Raw genomic sequence first — 23275 nt, 5'->3', positions numbered from 1 at the left:
AGAGCAAGAAGAAAGGCAGAAGCAGACACTCCCAGATCCCAGATCAGTCCCTACTGTGTTATACAAGTCTGCATATTTAAATGCAAGGTGTTCAGGACATGCTGGAAAATAAGAGGAAGGATGTGCCTCCCCTAGCTGCTTGGGTTCTGCATTAAGAGGGAATGAGTTGTCTCATTCTCTGTTATCTCTACGAGGGGAGCTGCCTCCCCATCTCTCCTTGGCACTCTTAAAACGAATCAAGCATGAAATGCACCCAGGAAACTTTTGTCCCCCAGGCATGATGGGGCAGAGAAAAATAATAAGGCTTGAAAGAAAAAAAAAACACAGTTTCTCCCTGGCCAGATGCCCAAATACTGTGTAGTTGGAGCCAAATGACCTGCTTGCTTTAGTAGCCAGACTTTTCAGCTTTTTTGGCTTCAGAATGTGTTTTGATCCAATGGACATAATTCCATAGCAAGCTCTTCCGAGGGTCAGTAAGTACTCACTTGAGTTGACTTGTTTCTTGGACATGCCTGGTACATCTGCAGCCTTGGTGAATCACTGGGTGAGTCATTTGACCCTTCAATGAGTGCTGGGGCTGGAGAGAGGACAAGGCTGGACAGTCATGGTACTCAGTACAGTATGACTCACCATCCATTCACTGTGGATTTGGCAAGTGCAGTGGTGGAAGATTGGTGTATGAGCGGGTTACAGACCAGGCACAGAACAGAAAGGAGACGTTCCAAATGATATTTTTCAAGTCCGTAGCCAAATGCCCATATGAAGCCTAGAGGAACGGGAATCTCTGGGCTGCCAGCAGAGGACACTTCTGGAAGCAGAAGAGGGTTCCATGGTGCTGTAAAGATTATTGGAGCAGAGTAGAAGGGTGGAGCAAGCCAAGATGAAGAAGAAGACTGAAGAGAAGAAAGGCATTTGGAGAGGATGGAGTATGTAGAAGGTTAGACTCTGTCCCATGAGCAGTATTTCTTTGCAGTTGCCTTTGGAGAATACTGAAGCAGTGTAGCAAATGGACTGCAAATCTTACCAGCTGTGTAACCAACTGTAAAATGTCCATAGTAACATCATATATCACAGGGATAGTGTGTGGATTAAATGAAATAATGCATGAGAAGCATTTGGATCATAGTAAGAGCTTAGTCCATGTGGGCTGCTGTTATAGCCTGAAGTTCCTCTGGTTACTGTTAAAAAGATCAACACTGACTCCTCTTGCCTGCAGGACCAATTCTGGTCATCTTAACTTTTTCCAAGTTGCCCTCAACATTTTCATCTAAATTTATTTAGCTAAGCCAGGCTTATTCATATCCTGTCCTTGTGTATCTCACCACTTTGACCCACATTGTCCCCTTTGTGAGTAATGACTGTCTTATTTTTGGCAGTTTGTATGTTGTCATTCGTTTGGATCCCAACTGAATCCCCATACATTTCTGAAACATCCCTGATTGACTTCTGAGTCTCCTTTGCATTCATTTATCACTGGTGGCCTCAAGCATTTCTCATTATTCTAGTCAGGTTCAGGTTATACTCTCTGCTCTTCAAGAGCCAGGCCTGGATTTCGCACTTCTTTGTGTCACACACAATGGTCTGCATATCTGCATGTGCTAGGCCAAGTGGTACAGCTGATTTTTTTACCAAGCAGAACAGAGTATGAATCTTAGTTCATTCTAAGATTTAATGGGCATGTGATTTCCAACAAATCACTTAATCTTACTCAACCTCAGTTTCTTCAACTATAAAATGGGGATATTAATATTTACCTTGCAGATTGTATGTGGGGAGTAGTGATGATGTGTAGAACACTCACTCGGCATATGGCAGGAGCTCAATAAATAGTAGGTATTATTGTCATCATCATCATCATCATTATTATTATTATTATTATCACTGACTCACTGAAGTGATGTTTGTGCATTCAATGCACTACTAGGTCATGGTGCTGAATAATTTCTCTTCTCTACAGTTATACAGCTCCGCTGAATTTGGAAGAAGGTGGCAGCTTATCCAGGAAGGGGTCGCACCAAACAGGTTCTACTGGTAAGTCTTGCTTTGTTTTGTGCACTTTATTAAGCTATCACCTAGTAAATGAGCATGGGATTCCTTTTCTCACCCAGAGCTCTCACATGAGGTCTGTTCTTTTTGGGATATGCCCACATCCCCCACGGCAGGATGTGACATTGGAGTAGTAAACATTTTATGGGAATGTTAAACAGTGTCACAAATGACTTAATGAACCCAAAATAAGTGACTGAGATTAGGGAACAGCCAGGGCTTTGTCACTGCTGTTTTGTTATATTTTGTTGAGACTTGTGAGACAGATACTTGAAAAACGTTTTAATACTGATTTTTATTACTAAAAGCATTATACGCACATATGTTCCATGTTCAGAATGAAGGTTTTCAGTGTAAATAAGTAGATCGTCTTTAGTCTAAACGTAGATCTTCCTCCCATTCCTGATTTCAAGGCTTCTAGACCTTCTTCCTGTCATATGGGATGCAACCAATGTTCTTAGTGTCTTACTTATCCTTACAAAGACGTTCTATGAATTACCAAACACGTATATAGATATGTGTGAGAACTTGGTCAACTTGGACTGCTAATAACAAAATACAGTAGACTGGATCGCTTAAGCAACACATTTATTTCTCTCAGTTCTGGAAGCCAGGAAGCCCAAGATCAAGATCAAGGTGTTGTCAGATTGAGCTCCTGGTGAAGACCCGGATTTTTCAGAGGATACTGCAGGATACTGCAGAGGGCTGCCTCCTTGCTGTGTCCTCACACGGGGGGAGACAGAGAGGAACAGCAAAAGAAAGAAGGACACAAAGAAAGTTTCTTTTTTTTGCCACCGGAGGCCATCCCCCTGATAAACAGAGGTGGCCTCCCTCCATGGGGTTGGGCGGCTACAAATGAAAAGAAGAGAAATAACACAAGTTCCTTTTGGCTTTGGAGTTTCCAAGGGCCTAGATCCTGGCAAAGCGAGAACAAAGTATGAAGCATTCTAGTGTAATTTCAACATTACTTATCCATCCCTTTTGAATTTACAACCTAACCCCTGCCAAAAGATATGACTCTACCTTACCCTAATTTATGTAATCTGCCTGGGGAAAAGACATTTAGGCTGTTTCCAGACTTTTGCTAGTGTAAAAAAGTGCTATAAAGAACTAGCTCAGACAGAGTTTAAATATCCCTCGTTCACATCATTCAGAATCATTGGGGCAGTGACCTTTCAGGAGCCAATGAGCTCCTGCAACTACGACAGTAAAAGACGTCTCCCCTATACTCCTCCTAAAATCACGCTGCCTCTCATCAGCCTCTGCACTTACATGCTCCCAGTAGCCCCCCACCCCACCCCAATTCTCTCACTTTGAGGAGGAATGCATTTTTATCTTTCTCGTTTTCAAACACTGCCCTAAAACCCCTGTGGGAGTTGAAAGCCAGAGAATTGCATTAGAGAAATCTCTTAGAACGCTAGTGAAACTGCCTGAGAAAGTGAAAGACAAGTCATTTGCAAACAAATTGGCTCCAAGATAACATGGAGAGACTTCTACATGGAGTGGTACCTGTTCCCCCATCATAAAGAGACATTTATGATTAAAGGGTTTTTTTACGTAGAAGCTATTTGACTTTTTCCCACTGCTGCTCTTGCTCAGGAGCGGCTTGAGCCTTGCTTTCCGTGTCCAAACCAGCTTCTTCTTTTCTCTGGGAATTCAACTCTAGCTACCATTGAGTCATCCTTCTCTGATGAGCGCTTCTTCTCTTCCCCTCTTACTCATCGTGTCCCTTATTCACAAGACACCTTGTACCTCTGTGTTTTGCCTATAAATTGTAAAATCACTTTTTTGGAAAGAGGGCCCATGTCTTTTTTTTTTTTTTCATTCTCTCATTTACTTGGTCTTATATGTGCATAGAAAGGCCTCAGAAAATAAATAAAGGAAAGACTAAAAGAAATGTATGTGGTCCTCCTAATTTAACCTGGAAATGGAGTTGATGAGAAAGTGTGAGGGCCAAATCTGTCCTTAAGTCCTGCTTCTAAGAGACTAAAAATTTGTGCAGATAGACCCAGCAATAGAAGGTAGAAAGTTGCAATTCACAGAGAACTGGACGGAAGTTTGTTCCTACCAACAGAAATGAAGAAAAGCATTGACTAAAAGGATGCACAGAGAAAAAGAACTGAAATGAGAATATTTCCCATGTAAGCGGTACATGGTCCATAATATTTTCCAGTTCACTGGGGGTCATATTTACACACAGCATTGTGAGGTGAGTGGACTGGTGCTAACTGCAATCCATTCTTATCTCTTCTTTGAATGGAGGTCTTCTCTGTGAAAGGCTGATTAGCAAAGTCCTTGTAACCAAATGTCATAATATACTATCTTTATAAAAACCTTACACTTGACTGTGTATGAATTCTAATTAATCTGTTAAGTAAAATAAATAATACCCCTCCTTCTGTCTTTGGGAACAGAGAGTTACATCTTCTTTATTCAAGCCCTAACATTGTGATAAGCATTATTCAAACTTAATCCTCATAACAATTTTATGAAGTAAGCCCTGCATTATCATCATTAACAGATGGGGAACACATGATATGGAGAGGTCAGGTAATTTAGCTAAGATCACACAGCTGGAAAGTGGCAGAGCCAATATTCAAATGCAGGCAGTCTGGCTCCAATGTCCATGCTCTACTGAATCAGTGGACTCTGTTGCCTCTGCCTCATGACCTTTTTTCTGAGCTGGGGTTGTGATCTCTGGAAATCCAGCCCATTCAGGCAGATGAGAAGAGAAAACCCAAAGCGCTTTTGGCCACAGTGCCTGTGTGTGTCTCTCTCCAACTTGGCTTGGCAATGGCCCCTGCAGATTCTTTAAATTTGGTTGGTTTTTCCAGAGAAGGCGAGAGACCTTGTAAACTGCATAGTGTACATGACTGCTGATGAAAATCTCATGGTCTCTGGCCACATGGTCTGTAGTTTCTGACTCTGAGAAACTTCCCAAGGCTTGCAGAAAAGGTGTCAACCACAGCAATGATTTTTAGACTCCCTCCTGGAAACCAGTTGCTTCAAATTACACAGGAACTATGGGGCTATCTAGGATTATTCAGTAAGCTTAATTAAAAGAAGCCCCGTTTAATCATTTCTTCTTTGAGCCTGGATGTGGGTGTCTGGAAAGGACTGAGGGGAATTTTCCTAGTGCAAAATCAAATTGTTAAGTGACCCTGGGTAATAACATAGTGTTGCCCACAGAGAAAAGTGAAGATGAATTTCTGTTTTTTCCTCATCACCTAATAGACTCGGGAAATATCTTAATTATGGACAGCAATAGTAATGCCACCCCTGGAAATAATCTATGGCAATTGTAAAATATTTATGGACTGTAAGAGCCTACTTTTATGTTATCACAGTGATTGCTGTTAGTACTACCATAGCTAACATAAATATGAACCCTCCTCCAAAGAGTTCAAATTGTTTCTAAAACCAATTTACATGTACAGGCCATCTTATAAAACATATCTTAGCAGAATATTGCCCTTAATAGAATAGGTGTCCTTTTGATTTAGCTAACTGTGATAAGTCTTGTTCTTTACTATGTCAGAAATCTTTTATATCGGGAGGCACTACAGCCTGGAGGTTAAGGGGCTCAGAGATACTGAGGTGTGAGTTCTAGCTTTGCCATTTGCTAAGTAAGGGATCATGGGGAAGTTACTTAATTTCTGCATGCAGCAGTTTTTTCTTCTGTACAGTAAAGATAATTAATACCGACTTCATTAAATGAGATGTTTCTTGTGAACTGGTTACGTGCCTGGCGCCTAAGAATTGTATTAAGTGCCCGCTGACTAGTAATAATAATAATATTAATAGCGGCTGACTTTCTGCATCTGTTACTCTTGTGTTCCTCTGTGTTGGCCTCATTCACAGATTGGCTTTCCCCTTTTGTGGCAATGATGAACATCATCAGCTTTAGTCTTACGTTCTGACAGTTTAGAAGCCCCGTCAAACCAGTTGGCCTCTTTCCTTTTATTTCCCGAGATTGAATCTGAGTGGTCTAGCTTGGATGAAGGCTATACAAGGTGGTACATTACTTATGTAGGTCAGACACTTATCTACCCTGGCAACTGAAATAGAAGGTGGGGTTGAGTTCCAGTCAAACTGCATGGTTCAAGGTTGGGAGAGAGATGATTCCTAAACAGGGAAAAAGATGGATTCTGTTATCATAAAAAGGGAGAATAGATTTTCATTAGGAAAAAACTACAGGTGAGAAAACTCAGTGTCAGCAAGATAAAATTCCATAATAGGGATTTGTATTTGTCAGGTAACTACAGTGATCTGAGCACATGATAAATCATGCCGTTTGGTCCTCATAACAAGGTTGTGAGGTAGGGATTTGTATCCTCCTTTTGATGAAATAGAAAAGTGAGGTAGTTTATTCAACATATCACACATAGTATGTAATACGGCTAGGTTTTGAAACGTGGTCTGTCTGTGTCCGTGGCCCTTGCTTGCGGTAGTTAAGATTAGCCCCGAATTCAAGACTTATTTCCCACCTGCATCCCCTAATAATAACTGAGTTTAATAGTCCAGTAAATAAGGGCCAAGATGTTGCATTTTGACATTGAAGAAGAACGTGGAATTGAAGGATCAGTGGTACTCAAATGCCTTGAATAAGTGAAGCTCCTGCCTAAAGGCAAATTCCTTATTAGAGGTTGATGAATGTGGTTTGTTGGGATCTGATTCAAGTTCAGGACAAAGCCTTGGGAGGCAGTTTTCATTATAAACCATTCAGCAGTCTATTATCTATATAAAAGACAAGGCAATCTTAGAGCCATTTCACTTAATTAAAAATAGGTTCAGACTTACCTTATTGATTGTGTTGTTCTGACATCTAGGGGGCTGGCTGGAAACAGGGATGACTGAATGATGATTACATATTTTATGTGACTAAGTTACTCATAGAAAACTAAGAGTTGGCCCCACAGTGAACCTTTGTTGTTCTGGTATGCCAGCCTTGTTTCACTAATGTCCCTCAGGGGGCATATGACAGCTGTATTGTATAGCAAAGAAGTACAGAAATACTTACAACTCCATACTCGATGTGTTTGAGCATGTACACATTCTCATTCATTCTCATGGTTCAACGCCAGCCAATATGAATGATTTCTCATTCCACAGTTTTGGCAACAAGTCCCATTTATTGAGCACTTACTTTGAGCGAAGCTCTGTGCAAACTGTTTTGCCTGATTGTTTCAAGCAATCCTCAAATCAATGATGTGAAATAATTTATTGATCAAAACTCATTTTCAAGACAAGAAAAATGCAACCTGTTTTAAGAAAAAAATTTAAAAAGAGATACTGGCTCATAGATCTTGAAGGTCAGAAGGTCTAGCTTTACCTAGACTCTACTAGATCTAGCATCTCATTAAAGCCATCAGATCTTGATCTCTCCCCATCAATCAGCACTACTCTCCTCTACTTTAGCTTCCCTCTCAGGCCTACTCTCTCCTCCTGGTGGTCTCTGACATCTTATGTCTTCCCAGATTCACTCCAATGGAAAAGAAAACACCTTCTTCCTTGTTGTTTCAGCAAAACTCCTGGGATTACATGTTATGGACCCTGATTAGGTGACATGTTCACATCTAGTCCTAGGGGTAGAATCAGTTCCAATAAACCACATGGACAGAAGGTAAGGAATGGTGAGTCCCAAGAAAGGCTGGGGTACTTTTACCAAGGAAAGGGGGACGTTATCAACAGGAGATGCCCATTGCTGGGAGATGTTTTGATTCCCATTTATACATGAGTAATAAGAAGATAAATAAGAAGACAAAATCCTGAAGAGTTTAAATAATTTTACCTAATGTCACGCATTAGTAAGTTTTGGTGATGGAATTTAAACCTAGGTATGTCTGGCTAAAGAGCCTGTGCTGTTTCAGCACCGAGCTATGCTTTCTCCAGCTTACCTCACCACCCCCGTTATACTAGGGACCAATAAATTACTGGTTTGAGCTCCAGATCTCCTGGAAGCTTCTCTGAGGACCCTGCTCCACAGAGCTCTCTTCTTACTCAGAACTGCTCTGTTGGCAGATATCTCCTGTTGACCTCGTATCCATTGGGCCCTACACTCAGTCATTAAAGTCACATTTATCTGTATACCTGGCCTATGGTTCTCTGCTCTAACCTCAGGTATGAGAAGCAGATCCATAAACTTTTACCAACTCATTTGGCTATGGTCAGAAAACACTCCAGGACTTAAAGTAGTTTCTCTCTCTGATTCTGACTCATATCACTCCCACTCATCCTCCAGTTCTTGTTGAATATTGCTTCCAAGACAATTTCAAGGGGTTTTTCCCGTTTGTTGTTGTTGTCTTTTTTTGTAAAGATTTTGTTCCTTTTTCTCCCCAAAGTCCCCCGGTACATAGTTGTGTATTTTTAGTTGTGAGTCCTAGTTGTGACATGTGGGATGCTGCCTCAGCATGGCTCGATGAGCAGTGCCGTGCACACACCCGGGATTCAAACCAGTGAAACCCTGGGCTGCCAAAGCGGAGCGCGTGAACTTAACCACTGAGCCACGCAGCCAGCCCCCATTGTTGTTGTTTGATATACACCAGATCACCATGACCATTTGTCTTCTTCCTTCCCGGCCATAAATAACACAGCATCTCCAAGACTTCTAAGGTACTCAACCAAAGGGCCTTGGAGGATATGGCATGAGATGGCTGTGACTCTTTTCTCTTTCCCTAGATGGGCTTAATGGATTCAATACCCAAAGAATCCACTGCACTTTTCCTTCCCCAGATCCTGAAAACTGGAAATGGAATGGAGTCTAATGATGTTACAAAAAAAAAAAAAGGAAAACTTTTCTATCAAAATAACAAGATAATTTGGTACTCTATTTGGAAGGGGTTATGGCTATTTTTTTCAAGATACTCTGCCTCATCTTTCACTCAAAGCTATGAGGCAGGCCGTTGTCTGCAGAGAACTTCTATAGGAAGACCAGTACTCACTTTTGATTTGATGTTGAGCTAGGAGTGGAACATGTCTCCATTCAGAATCAGCTTTTCTTATAGGCTTCCATATTTCTACATTCCCCTTATCCCAGCCTCAGCATGTAGAGTCACATTCAATTTTGTTCTCTTACTCACCCCCTCTTAAATCTTTGAGTTTCTGTCAATTCTATGTCCATGAAGTTATGCCTGCCAATTTTATCTAACATTCTCCTTAGCGTTACACTGGTTCAGCCCCCTTCTCTCACTAGGAATAGTGAGAAAGCCCCTCCATTCATCTCCCCATATCACGCTACTGCCTAAGCAATCATGTAAGCATTTCCCTGTTCAAGTGTTTGCCTTGCTCCTCAGTGCTTACAACGTAAAATTGAAAAGAGTAAGAATGTAGCTAGGATCTTGCCAACCTAGGCTCCAAGTTCTGTGTTCTAAATTCCAAGAGGCCAGGTAAATAATTCTAAGCCCTGATTAGTCTGTGGACCAGTCCATACCTCTTATCTTTATGGTTTTATACATGCTTCTACCTGGGGATAAACTGTCCTTATTTGTTTTAGGAGTGATTAAATTTATCACCTATTATGTGTCAGGAAAGTTTGGTCTTTGACTACAGACATAATGTGTGAGGATCTTTGTCATTATTGGATCGCAATATTGGACCTTTATGACCTTAGACTGAAGTCTGCCTCTATCACGGAGCCTTCTTTGGTTCTTGCTACTTGTTTTTCCAGGCAGGAAGAATCTTTTTATTTTCTGAATTTAAATGTGATTATTTCACAAATAAAATGTGGTGCATTGTAACATCCATTGTATTACAGGTCCGTGTACGTGATTGACAGAACATGGGCTTAGAGTCAGCATATGCAGGTTCAAATCCCAGCTTCATTATTTACTAACTGAGTGATTCTGAGAAACTCCTTCATCTGCCCAAGTTTCAGTTTCCTTCTTCCAAGGCTTATTTTGAGAATAAAAATGACAAATTATCATAATTATTATTAAGTAACTTAGCACTTGGTATATTTTCTATATCTATCTTTTTACGTCTTCATTTTCCTCTTCTACTACAAGATAAGTTCCTTAAGGACCAAGACTCTGTCTTTAAAATGTTCCTATCTTATGCACGATAGTAAACAGCAGCAGAAACTTATGTGTACACATGCACACACACATATAAGATACTGAAATTCATCAGATGCACACATACATGTGTATGCACACACACAAACCCACAAACACATCCAGATTGAAACACATCTTGAGTGGACTTCATCTGTTAAATTAGGGAGCCGTAATAGGTGACCCGTGATGAAAAGGTTAGACTTCTAAGCCATCAAAGAATATATTGAAGTGGGGAAAATTCTAGATCAGTAAAATGAACACTTTTCTATGCAGTAGGCTATTTATTAACTCAGCAGGCTGTCCTGAGGAGTAATGAGATCCATATAAGTAGAGAATTTAAGCAAAGCCAGAGTGACTGCATCCTAGACTGCTCTCACAGGGAGTACTGCCCTGGGCTGCCCAGATTCACAGATCCTTTACACATTTCAGAATATGGGATTAGGAAGAACTCAGAACCCCACTTTCTGTGGACTATGGGCTTTATTCTCTCTTCTCTTATACTGTCACTCCTCCTCCCTAGCAGTCTCCTGTGGTTCTGAGCCCCCTACCCTCTAAGCTGAACCATGTGTGTGGTTTGGGTAAGGAGCAGGGAGAAGTGGTGGCAAACCATTCCTGAGACCATCCCAAGAGCTGCAGTGGAGCATTTCTTGTACCTGGACTATGGGTGCTAGATAAGAGGATTTTCATTATCTTGAGAGACCTAGTGTTTTGTTTTTTGTTTTGCTTTTCTGTTAATTATCTCCACATGAGTACTGTTTTGCAACTCATCTCCTCCTATGACTAGCAAGTTTTCCCTACAAATTAAATTAAATTTCCCCCGCTAGAGTGTGAGCCCATCGCTTTTCTCGTGACCTTCATTCACTAATGGCCACCGTTAATTCTTGTCCTCCTTATCTTGACAGTTTTCTGTCTCCATGGACTGCACCTCCTCTCTCTGAGCAACTGAGATTTGATCGCTTCTCTAGATTTCCACTAAGAACTCTTATGATGGCAGAGTGCAAGAGATAGCACTGACTGAGAATGAAAGAGGGGAAAATCCTCATAATTTATGGTTTCTTAATTTAGAATAATATTAAAAGAAATGGACTTATGCCCTAGTGGTCAGACCTCACTTAGCCTTCAAGTTCAAGAGCCTCTGGGTTTGCACAGCATCTACATGTGTGATTTCTCTTGCTCATTCAATCATTGGTCACCTTTGTATGCTGCTTTTAGTCAGTAAGAGATGGTGTCTAATGTTTAAGAGTGAGAGCTCTGGATTCAGAACACTAAATTTGTTAGAATCCTGTTTTCAGGGGGTGTGGTGATGAGCTATTTGGTTAACTTCTCTAACCCTTCATAGTCTTCATCTGTATAATGGTCATCATAATAGTGTCTTCCTCATATACTTGTCAGGGTAAAAATAAAAATTCAGGCTAAACTCTAATATACACTATGCTGAATAAATATTAACTATTATAAAAAAAGAGGAATAGGGAGGAGATGGATATTAAAGAGTTTCCGAAATGTGGCAATCTCATTTTGATATTCAATTTAATAATTTATATTTTCAATGAGAATTTTAATGTGTACATGCATTTTACTTCTGTGTTGCCCCAGAATCAGGAACAATGGATAGAAAATCAGCTTACTGTTTTGTTTTACACCTTCTCAATTATTTGAAAACTCATGTTACTCAATTTATTTAATTTACATCAGCTGAGTAATTTTCAGAGCCGCCTTTTGGCCATGCAGATGGAGGAACCATCGTCCCTTCCCTCAGGGGGCTTGCAGCTGCTGGGGGGTGTGCCCGCAGAGGGAGTGCCTTCAGAAGTATAAGAAAGGGTATTGCCCCTGCATAGCTGCCCCTCGGAATTTGCAACCAAGCATCTGGCTTTGGGCCTGAGTTCACAAGGCTGGCAATCTGGAAGAAAAGCTGGAGATGCAATTGGGAGGGAAGGGTGAGGACACACTGGAACCTATGAGCGCTTCTGCACTGCCTCTCATCAGATCTAAACAAAACAACCTTCGGAGTGAAGTGGCTTCTGCTTCTCTCCTGCCTTCCAAACTGTACATATTTCTTTTTGGTGGGTTCTAACTCGGAACCGTGTAGAGACTCTGGAAATATAATTGTGGCTTGTCCAAGTTGATCCAGTACAAGATCACCATAGCCTACCCCTTGAAAACTTGGCACCTATGCACATCTTTTGAAACTACATATAACTTTCAAATAAAAACAAAAACACAACTAAGCTTCTATCTGGAATAATGAGATTTTCTCCCTGTACAATTTAAAACGTGATAAATAGCTCCTCAAAAAGATGAGAAAAATTTGCATATGTCACATTATCTCTCTTTGGGTGATATTCCTCCTCTAATTGAGTCCTACTTCCCCTTTCTATATTCTGTAACCAAACTACCGAGTTGTAAGGTCAGCCACTATTAATACATCTTATGTTGAAACATAGAGGGATGAGAGAGAGGAAAAAGAAAGGAAAAGATTTACACACACACACAGATATATATTCTTATTGAATTATGACGGGGGAGTTTCTAGGGAATGGTTTCTAAGGAAAGGGATTTGTCTGTTGATAGGCCAAAGATGAGAAGAAACTGACCAAAGAGCTAGGATAGAGAAGTGCCTAGAACAGTGCCTGGCACATACTATATATCATCAAATCTAAAATTTTGTCAAATGAAGACACACCCTTATTTTATGTATCTGTCCAAAAAAAATTCTGCCAATTAAACTTTAATATTTTAATGATATAAGATACCTACTGATTTAAGAGATGTTAAAATGAAAAAAAAAGGAGCCAGCCCAGTGGTGCAGCGGTTAAGTGCACACGGTCCACTTCTGTGGCCCGGGGTTCACCGGTTCAGATCCCGGGTGTGGACTTGGCAGCGCTTGGCAAGCCATGCTGTGGCAAGCATTCCACATGTAAAGTAGATGAAGATGGGCACGGATGTTAGCTCAGGTCCAATCTTTCTCAGCAAAAAGAGGAGGATTGGTGGCAGATGTTAGCTCAGGGCTAATTTTCCTCAAAAAAACAAAAAAGTATTTGGGAATTGATGAAATGAGTTGAATACTCAATAAATATTTGTTGAAGGAGTGAAAAATAAGGAATAAATATTAGAGACGAGGCAGCCATAGATATTTATTTTTCAAATCAAAGGTTAGATAGGGTTGCCTTAGTAGGTAACCAATTAGGATGTGGGATGGTAAATTCCAGACAAAAGGGTAGAGAAGACCCAGAAACTGGCTCATTTGACTGGGTGGGAATGAAAGGCAGAGGAGGCGGAGGAAGATCCTAAAACCAACTGTAAGACGAATGACTCCATGTAGATGACTAACCATAATGTGTTTAGCCTCAGAATCTCAAGATTCTTACAGAACTTAGAAGCTATCCTATCTGACCTCCTGTGACTTTCAGGCCATCTCTTCTACAAAATTCTAGATAAATGGCTGAAAACAGCCTTTTAGATTGAGAATGGAGCTTTGTCTATCTATCAGGATCTTTCTTTAAAGAGAATAACTACAGGAAATGGGCTTGTCCTACTGTTTTTTATTGTTGGCTCTGGCACTTAAAACATCAACATCTCTAAACAGAGCAATCCCATAATTTAGAGAAAGCTGTCAAGGTTTTCACAGGCATGGCAAGATGTGCCCTAGGGTGGGGGACAGAACCTGCTGCAGCATTTCCCAGATTTATGGTAAAGGGTTTTACATGAGTGCCGAAGTTTAAGGCATATAAATCCCAGAAGACAAATACCACCAATAATTGAATTACAAAGCCATTATCATGTGCTGAACAGAGCAACTTTATGACTCTACTGTGACAAGATGAAACTTGTTAGAATATTTATGTGCCTGGGATAGCGTCTGCATCACCAACCTAGGGAACAGGCTGGCTCTTCCATGTGCCTCCTATGGGCAGTTAGCCTTCCTGAGTAATTCAGTAGCCGAGGAAAACTAGATGCCTAAGACAGAGGAATCCAAAACAGATATAGCCTATGGCCACATCAGGCACAAGCCTCACATTCGAGCTCTCGTTTTAACAGCTCCTGGGCCCCACATATTTATGTTGTCGGCTGGAATCAGGCTCTTTCCATAGTAACCAGGGCAGCCCTGGAATGAGTAAAAAGTCTCTCTGTCCACATTGTTTTCCACTTCTGAACAAATGGAGACTAAGAACATCCAGTAATAAGAGCCACTTTTCCAATCTTTTCATTTTTCGAAAAATAATAAAAGTTGATTTTTTTGTGATTTTTGAAATCTATGAATCATAAACTTCTGACAGCTGAAATGCTACAGTAGTTTACCTGCTTTACATGATGAAATGACAACATACCCATCCATTCCACATAATGACAACGATTTAGTGAAAATAGATCACTTTCCTATTTATAATAGCTTTGGTATAATTGAGTATATCCTTACGAGATTTGAGTATAGTTTGTTTCCCCTTAACTTTTTATTTTGAAATAATTTTAGAATTACAGAAGACTTGCAAAGATAAGACACAGAGTTCCCGTGTACTCTTCACTCAGCTTCCCCAAATGTTAACATCTTATGTAACCATGGTGCAATATTCACAACTAAGAAATTAACATTGGTAAAGTACTATCAACTGAACCGGAGATTTTGTTTGGATTTCCCCAGATTTTCTACGTATGTCCTTTTTTCTGATCTAGGATCCAATCCAGAATCCCACACTGCATTTATCTGTCAGATCTTTTAGTCTCTTCAAATCTGTGCCAGTTCCTCAGTCTTTCCTTACCTTTGATGACCTGGGCAATTTTGAAGCCTACTGGTCAGGTGTTTGGTAGAATGTGCCTCAAATTGAGTTGGTCTGATGTTTTCTCATGATTACAGGGTAATAGATTGTTGGGAAGAATATCACAGAAATGATGTGCCCTTCTTATGACATAGTATCAAGGAGTACAATGTATCAATATATCTTATTACTGATAATGGCATTAACCTTGACCACTTGGTTAAGGTAGTGTCTGCCAGATCTCCCCATTGCAAAGTTACTGCTTTCCTTTCCATACTCCATTTGTTAGAAGTAAGTACTACGTCCAGTTCATACTCAGGGGAAGGAGAATTAAGCTCCAAGTCTTGGCAGGAGGGATATCAAAAAGTGTGTGAACATATGTTAAAATCACCACCATAATTAATAATATTTTGGGAGATACACTTTGAGTCTATGCATTTCGCCCACTAATTTTAGCAATCATCAGTGGATCTTGCCTACAGCAACTATTACCATGGTGTTCTAACTGAAATTTTCTGTTTTGATCATTTCATATATTTAGTAATTGGAATTCTTCTGTAAGGAGTGATTGCCCCCTCTTGACCACTTATTTGTTAATATCATTGTTTCGTAGCTCAGCCAAGAGGAGACCAGAAATGGTGGTGAATAAGCCCAATTCTGAATTATAGTTTGTTGTTTCTTCTTCACCTCAGGTACCTCTGTGCCCTGGCTCTGAGCTGGTGGCCAGATAATCCCTGTTGGGCATTAATGTGCCATTAAGGTGCCATCTGCTAATTCAGAGCAAGACCTCTCTGCCTAGTAAAGTTCTTTTTAAAGGAACATTTTAGGATCTGACCTGGATGAAGAACTCAGCAGGAAATGCATTTTCCCAGTGATGCATTTGCTTGATTGGCCATGGAGGGGGGGTTCCCCCCAGGAGTTCTAGGCTCTCCCCTGTTGGTTCAGTTGGCCATCTCACACCTTCACCACAAAGAGGGTGACGTGAGGATACTCACCATTACACACACACACACACACACACACGCACACACGTCTCTCTTTCCCTGTCTCTCCTTGTCCTAGCCAAGGAAAAATGCAAGGCTTGCTGCTCCCAAAAGCAAAACAAACCTCTATGAAGGGTGCTGCTCTCTGTCCTTTAACAGTGATTTAATTCCCCGAGTGAACAATGCAGCTTCTGAATTGACCACTTGAAAAATGTATGAAAAATACAGTACAGGACATGGGTAAATATCCTAAACAGTTTAAGCACTGTTATAAATGAAATACTTGAATGAAGATATCCATATAGATATAAAGACTAAAAATGTGAACAATTTATAAAAGCAAAAAATGTTAATTAACATAAAAATGTTTAATCTCACAAATAGGAAATAAAATGTGAACAAAAAAATACGTATGATTTATTATCCTATCAAATGGATAAAAGTTTTGGGACAATTATACTCAGCCTTGGTAAGGGCTTGGGAAACAGACACTCTTATATGCTGTTCCTAGGAGCATAATTTGCCTAAACTTTCTGGAAGACAGTTGGACAATATCAAGAGTTTTAACAAATACCCATTCTCTTTGAGCCAGTGAAATTCTCTCTTTTAATAATTCTTCCTATTGAAAAAGCAAGAGGTCAGAAAGACATCAAATATTTACCTACAAAGATAATCAGTGCAGTTTCGTGTATAGACACTACCAATACTCCATGGTTGGAATATCAGTTAAGTGAATTATAGAATGTGGTACAGCTGGCAAAATCGTGCATTCCAATGTTATAGTATGTTACGCTATGTTATGTTAATGGAGTGATGCCAAAGTTGTTTGAAAAATGGAATGCCTACACAAACATAGAGAAGGACTAAAGGATCAATGACAAAATGTTAAAGATGGTTGTTTCTAGATAGAAGGATTGTGTGAATATTTTATTTTCCTTTTTATACTTTGGTACACTTTCTATTATATTTTAAATGAATGCATATTACTTTTACAATTAGATGTTTTAAATCAGTGTTACTTAAATAAATTATAATAATTATAATAATAATAAAGCAGTCAAGTATATTTCCCAGTTTGGGGAGGTTGGGGTTGGTGGGAGACAACTAACAGGAAGGCACTGTGACCACTGCAGAATAGTCGCAGAGAATGGAATCTCTTCTCTCCTGCTCCTCCTCCTCCTCTCCCCTTTGTCTTCCTCATCATGTCTCCAACCCTTTCTTCTACTCCTCTTTTTCATCCTATCTTCTCTTCCCCGTCTCCTGTTTCACTTCCTCTTCGCTTCTCCTCTCCTCTCCCCTCCCATTCCTACTCTTCCTTCTAATTACCCCCTCTCCCCCTCCTTCCTCTCTTCTCCTGTCTTCTCTTTCTATCACACTGAGATCTTTCCAACTCTAACTTTAAGAATTTGCATCCATAATGGAGTGCTATTTTTTTTTAAGGTAAATTAAAAGGTGTGTTTTATGTTTTGCATCATCACGTTGGTTTCCTTGGCCGGACAGTTAATATGAGTTCCAAGGCAAACTGGCATTGCCTTCAAAGTATTTTCACAGGACAGCATCTCCACACTTGCCCAGTTCCAAATCTCTTCACACCTTATACTCAGAACTCCAGAAATTCTTTATAAATGAGTAAAGTACTAAGGAGAATAGCTGCCATTTGACACCCCAGGAATTTTTGTGTCTGCTGTGAAGAGGAATCTAATTTCCTCCTGTATCTAATCCAATTCTGTCCTTGCTCCAAACTTTACTGACTGGATCACTTTCCCTTCTCCACTGAGGGGCTTGTGGGCAATAACTTCTTATGGTATTTTTTCAGGGGTATCAATACCCGGCAATAAAGCAGGAGAATGCTTTTGTGTCATAATAGGCTGAAAAAGTATGGAGGAGCTATTCAAGGATGGTTAAATAAGCCTTATGTGAGGTCCAGGGACCTGGCTGTTCAATGTGGAGACTGACATTGTTTCTGAGAAGGGTCAGGATTTATTAGTCATTTTGCAAATAACTACAGAGAAGTCACCTTCAAACTTAGAAGACCTGATACTTGAGGGTCTGAACTAAACTTAATATCTACTCTGTTTCCAGTCTCTGAGACATGGAAGCCTCTCACATGTGCCTAAGCCCACAGTACCCTCATCCCCAGTACACATGCCTTAGTTTGTTCAGGCTGCTATAGTAAAATGCCACAAACTGGATGGCTTATACACAACAGACATTTATCTCTCACAGTTCTGGGGACTAGAAGTCTGAGATCAGGGTGCCAGGATGGTGGGGTTTTGATGAAGGCTCTCTTCTGGGTTTCAGACAGCTACCTTTTCACTGTGTCCTTACATGGTGGAGGGGGCAAAGGAGCTCTCTCTGGCTTCATTAATAAGGGCACTAATCCCATTCATGAGGGTTCCATCCTCATGATCTAATTATGTCCCAAAGCCCCCACCTCGTAATACCATCACGTTGGAAGTTAGGGTTAAACATATGAATTTTGGGGAGACACAAACATTCAGACGATAGCAACACATAATCCTTGCAGGATGTCAAAATGTCTGAAGATTCCCTGTTATTTTTCCTTATCTTTATAGCGTAAGACACACACGTTACCTTCTGAGTTAACACTGTCTTTCCTGAGAAGGGGTAAAAAGAAAAGGAATGTTGTGTTTTCATGAGAAAGATCACTGGGGAGAGTCAAGAACCAGGGTCAGTAGTTCCAACCGTAACACTATCTGAGTGGTATGACCTTGGACAACTTGTTTGCTCTCCTGAAGCCTTGGTTTCCTTAATTGTGACATGAGGGGTTTGGATTGGTTAATCTCTCACAGTCTTTCCATCTCTAAAGGATCCCTTAATTCATACTGTTGACCATAGTGGGAGCTACATATACTCTTTCTTTTACTCTTCACCACAATCTTATTATTAAGTATTATTGTCATCAACATTTTCACAGACGGCACATGGAGCTGTAGAGAAATTAGAAAGCCTGGGTTCCAGTCTGATTGTATCATTTATTAGCCGTATGCCCTTAGGCAGGTAAATTGCTTTCAGAGCTAACACTACCTTTCTCTTACCTCATCATTATTTTTCCTGAATTTGTGTCATGTGTGAATTTTCTAGCAACACAAGATGTATCCTTATCCAAGTTGTTGACAATTGATGAGCAGGACACCAACAAGGGCACAGCCTCACAGGCCCTATATGACATCAATCCTTCACTTAACACATAGATAGCAGCGACTGATCAATATCATATGACAGTAGTTTTTTTGATGTAGTTAAAGCCCCGTATAGTTTATGTATATACATTTTATTCCTACACAACTTTCGAGAAATGTTATCCCCACTTGATATATTATACATTTATATTTATACGCTCCTTGCCGTCTCTATTGGAATGTAAGCTTCATTAGGTACAGGGATTTTCCTCTGTTTTATCCACTTCCAAACCCTCAGCACCTAGAACTACCACTGGCACGTTGTCAGTATTCAGTAAATATTTGTTGAACTCATCCATTCATTAAAAAATTTAATTGAGGATCCACTGTCTGCCCTATTAAGTTTCAACTGTTAAGGATACCCCCAGAGTCCTCAGTCTAGAGCAATAGTCTCCAAGATGAGTCACATGCAACAACACCCCAGGGGTGTTCAAGATGATTCATTGAGATGGGAGATAGATGGGAGAAGATATTAGAATTTCTGAGGTTTCTTCCTCCTATTTTAGTTTCTATTTTGTGTGTATCTTCTAAATTTAATATATAAGTACTCTGGTGCTTTTCCACAACTTATTTCTAACAGCATCATATATTGTACATGTGCTCATTTTTTTTTCCTTGCTTGATATGTTCAAACAAAAAACATGGAGATTGCTGTCCTTGGAATTCTCTTATGGAATATAATTTCTCTGGGTCAAATTGTCTCCAGCAGCAAAATGGTCAGGTTTCAATTCCTTGACACTCATATTTGCTCTGCCCTCTAGTATGAAGTTCTTTGTCCTTATCAGAAATGGAAAGAAAGGGGAATGGAGAGGTTCTCTCTTCTCCTGGTCTTCTGTTAATTTGGCCCCTCCAGTCCCAAGCAAGACCTCCACACCTTCCTCCTCTGACTCTGAATTTAAGATCAACAGAGACACACACCTTCTGTTGTCCGAGGCTTGTTTTTCTCTGCCACAACTCTTTCACAACTGTGGCCTTCCTGTGCACTTTTAGTAAGATAGTGTCAGAGGTGTAAGCATTCTGAGATCTGAGAAAATTCCAGATCTCCTCATACAAACTTCACTCATCTCTTCTTTCTATTCCTTCGTGATTTGCACACATTGATTACATCCCTCCTTAGACTTTATTTTCCAGACTGGAGAAATTTTCTTGTTTTTATTAATAGTACAGATTTATTAATATTGAGTGATGCATAAATACATCTTCCTTCCTTATAAAAATTTTAGAAGTTCCTTCTGAGGATAATGATCCCTTTGACTATCACTCCCAATTCCAAAACCTCCCGGAGGTGGCTTACCATTGTGAATTTTGAATGCATATTTTCAGTAGCATTTTTTTCCATTTATACGCATTTTGCTTTGAGTTAGTCAATAGACAATAGTTAGATAAATTGGATATTTTCATTTAGCACATTGCCATAAAGTCGTTGGAGATACTATCTCAATTTTATGTTCTGATATGGAATAGTCTCTAAGATATATTATTGAGTAAAATTAACAAGTTGCTAAAAATGCATAGGGTATGATACTGTAGGGGAGGAAGACATTTCCTCTTCCCAAATGGGGGTTCGTCTGGCCGGAGAACGAATTAAATTCACATGAGACAGAATAGCAAGAGAAAATTAAACAAAGCTTTATGAGGAACCATGGCCCGGGGCCTTTCTTCCCGAAGGAAGAAAGGGCACCGAAGAAGTGAGGTGCACATAGTGGTTATATACCCCCAAACAGGGTGTTTCACATGTGATTGAAATGTCCCTCCCACAATAGTCACAAGATTGCCCTGTCGGCACAGTGCTTGATGGACACAGCAGGTAATGGTCCGCTATCTCAGTGGGCGTAGCAGGAGGCAAGTCTATTGTCTGAAGCTGGGTGGTCACAGGTGAGCCCAGCAATCAGTTCCTTCCCTAAGGAAAGATGCTTAATCCTTAAAGAAATGCCAACATTGGGAGGGGGAGGGAAGTCAGTTACAGGAGGTTACCAGAGAAGCACAATAAAATGCAGATTTAAGTCCTTGCCTTTGGTATTGACTAAGAGTTTCTAGAGAGAAGGTCATCTCCTTTCTTCTTCCTGGTACAGAGAGGGAGACACCTTTACAGATAGAGATTTACCTTACAAATGTAAATATGTCCTAACAAAGGGCAAGTTCCATTCCTCAGAGCCTCCTTCCCTGTCCCAGTTTATCAAAAGCAATCAGCCTCAAATAATCCTGATGCCAAAGAGACGTATCTTGGGGTGGCCAATTCCAGGTCCCCACAATACCACAAAAATTTAGAAAGATAAAAAGAAACCTTATTAAAAAAAATATTGTGAGCTCCTCCTTTACCTCAATCCCAAACTCTTTGATCATTTTAAATATATTTCTCTGTATCTCATTGGCATCATGATTTCCACTTGGGGATGTGGCCATGTTCCCTGGTGTCTCTCTAGATCCCCTCACCTGTATTCAGGAAACAAGCACAAAGTTGGGGAGGGGCCACAATGTGGAGAAGTGAGAAAGAAGCAGGAAATGTAGTTGATGGTGTAAGAAGGAAAATTGTGCCATTAGGGAAGGGAAAGGAGAGGAAGGGGAGGTGTGCACCACGGAGCGTGGTTTGGGTCTTGGCCAATCTAGGCCTGCTCCTTCTGATGTAGGGAGAGACATGTTGCTTCATTCTAAGCATTCCTCTTTAAGCTTGCAGCTTTATTTCTACCAAACACTTTGTGCAACAAACATCCTTACTTCCCAGGACCCTCCTGAGCTTCTGTATTCCTTCTTTCTGGGTCAGAAGCCCCATTCCTCACTTTGCTCTCCTACACACACACACACACACACACACTCTCTCTCTCTTTCTGTCTGTCTGTCTCTCATATACTTTGTTGCAGTCATCCTATAACTAAACAGTCAGGCTTCTGGCTTGGGGTAAGAATGATGAAATGCAGAATTTGATGAGTTTGAGGATGTTGGCCATGCTGATTCTCAGGAGCCATTATGCATTCAAGAAACTAATCATTATTTTTATTTGTCTGTCTATCTTTTTATTTATTTGTACCGTCTACCTTTGGTTCTGGGAAACCAGTGTGTCAGTATGGAGACAAGAAGAAAGCAAGCAAGCATGTTTCTTAGGCTTAAGGGAGAGGTTAAAATGACAGCTTCACGCTGCCTTTTATTTTTTCTAGCTCATTTTCCCCAGGTGGGCAGGAGATGAGACCACAGGCTAAGCTGCTTTGTTCAAGAATAAAAGTTGTGACATTAGGGGCCGGCCTGGTGACGCAGCAGTTAAGTTCGCACATTCTGCTTCGGCCGCCTGGGGTTCGCCGGTTCGGATCCTGGGTGCAGACATGGCACCACTTGTCAAGCCATGCTGTGGTAGGTGTCCCACGTATAAAGTAGAGGAAGATGGGCATGGGTGTTAGCTCAGGGCCAGTCTTCCTCAGCAAAAAGCGGAGGATTGGCAGCAGTTAGCTCAGGGCTAATCTTCCCAAAAAAAGGTGTGACATTAGCCAGGACTTTCCTGATGATGTTTGTCTTGAGAGGCTGACTGTGGTGATAGGTGAAGGGAAACCCTTGACTACAGAAGAGGAAATCCGGGTCTCAAGCCACTAATACCTGCCTGCACTTCGTTTCTTCTCTCTTGAGCAGACAGGACCGCGTGCTTCTGTGTGCTTTGTGTATGGAGAGAGCCTGTGGGAACAGGAATGCTCCATCTAAAACAAAAAGGAAGAAAGCAGGTATCTCCAACTCCCCAGCCTCTGCTCCACTGCATATCCCTCCTTGTTCCTCCCTGTGCCGTTAACTGCAAATCTAAATCTGAATAAATAGGTGCCATCCCGTCACGGTGTTTATTTTTTAATACTCACTCTGTGGTTATCTATATGAGGACATTTTGTGGCTCTGCGGCATTTATTGAGCACTATATTAAACTGGTATAAACTCAGACAAAATGCCAGGAGAGTGATGAACTAGTGACATTTCTGAGTTGCTCTGTAGAAAATGTCTACAAGGCTGCATTTGGCTGATTGTATTTCAGAAGGCTGCTGTTGCTCTGCTAACATCACCCTGTACTGTATCAGGGAACGATTGTTTTATTTGCATTCTTGACTTTGGTAATCCTTAGATTGTATTGCAAAATGGTTCCTAAGTGTAAACACCAACTTAAGGAAGTGTACATGCTGGCTTCCTCTTGTTTTCATTAACAGAGCTACATCTGGCATGGCCTGAGGGCCTTCACCTTATACTTTCCTTGGAGAGGAGGCCTACAC

General features: G+C 40.6%; 1 protein-coding gene across 1 annotated transcript in view; it reads left to right on the top strand.

Annotated features, from left to right (window-relative positions):
- The window catches only part of SORCS1 (sortilin related VPS10 domain containing receptor 1), a 476329-nt gene that overhangs the window by 314063 nt on the left and 138991 nt on the right, over positions 1 to 23275 (top strand). The window contains exon 5 of the mRNA XM_046654074.1: positions 1958 to 2031. Within this exon, the coding sequence (XP_046510030.1) occupies positions 1958 to 2031 (74 nt within the window). The remainder of the gene's footprint in view (positions 1 to 1957; positions 2032 to 23275) is intronic.

Source organism: Equus quagga, chromosome 2, assembly GCF_021613505.1.
Source record: "Equus quagga isolate Etosha38 chromosome 2, UCLA_HA_Equagga_1.0, whole genome shotgun sequence".
NCBI classification, from domain to species: domain Eukaryota; kingdom Metazoa; phylum Chordata; class Mammalia; order Perissodactyla; family Equidae; genus Equus; species Equus quagga.
The sequence above is the reverse complement of the archived record's forward strand: the minus strand, read 5'-3'. Positions and strand labels throughout refer to the sequence as shown.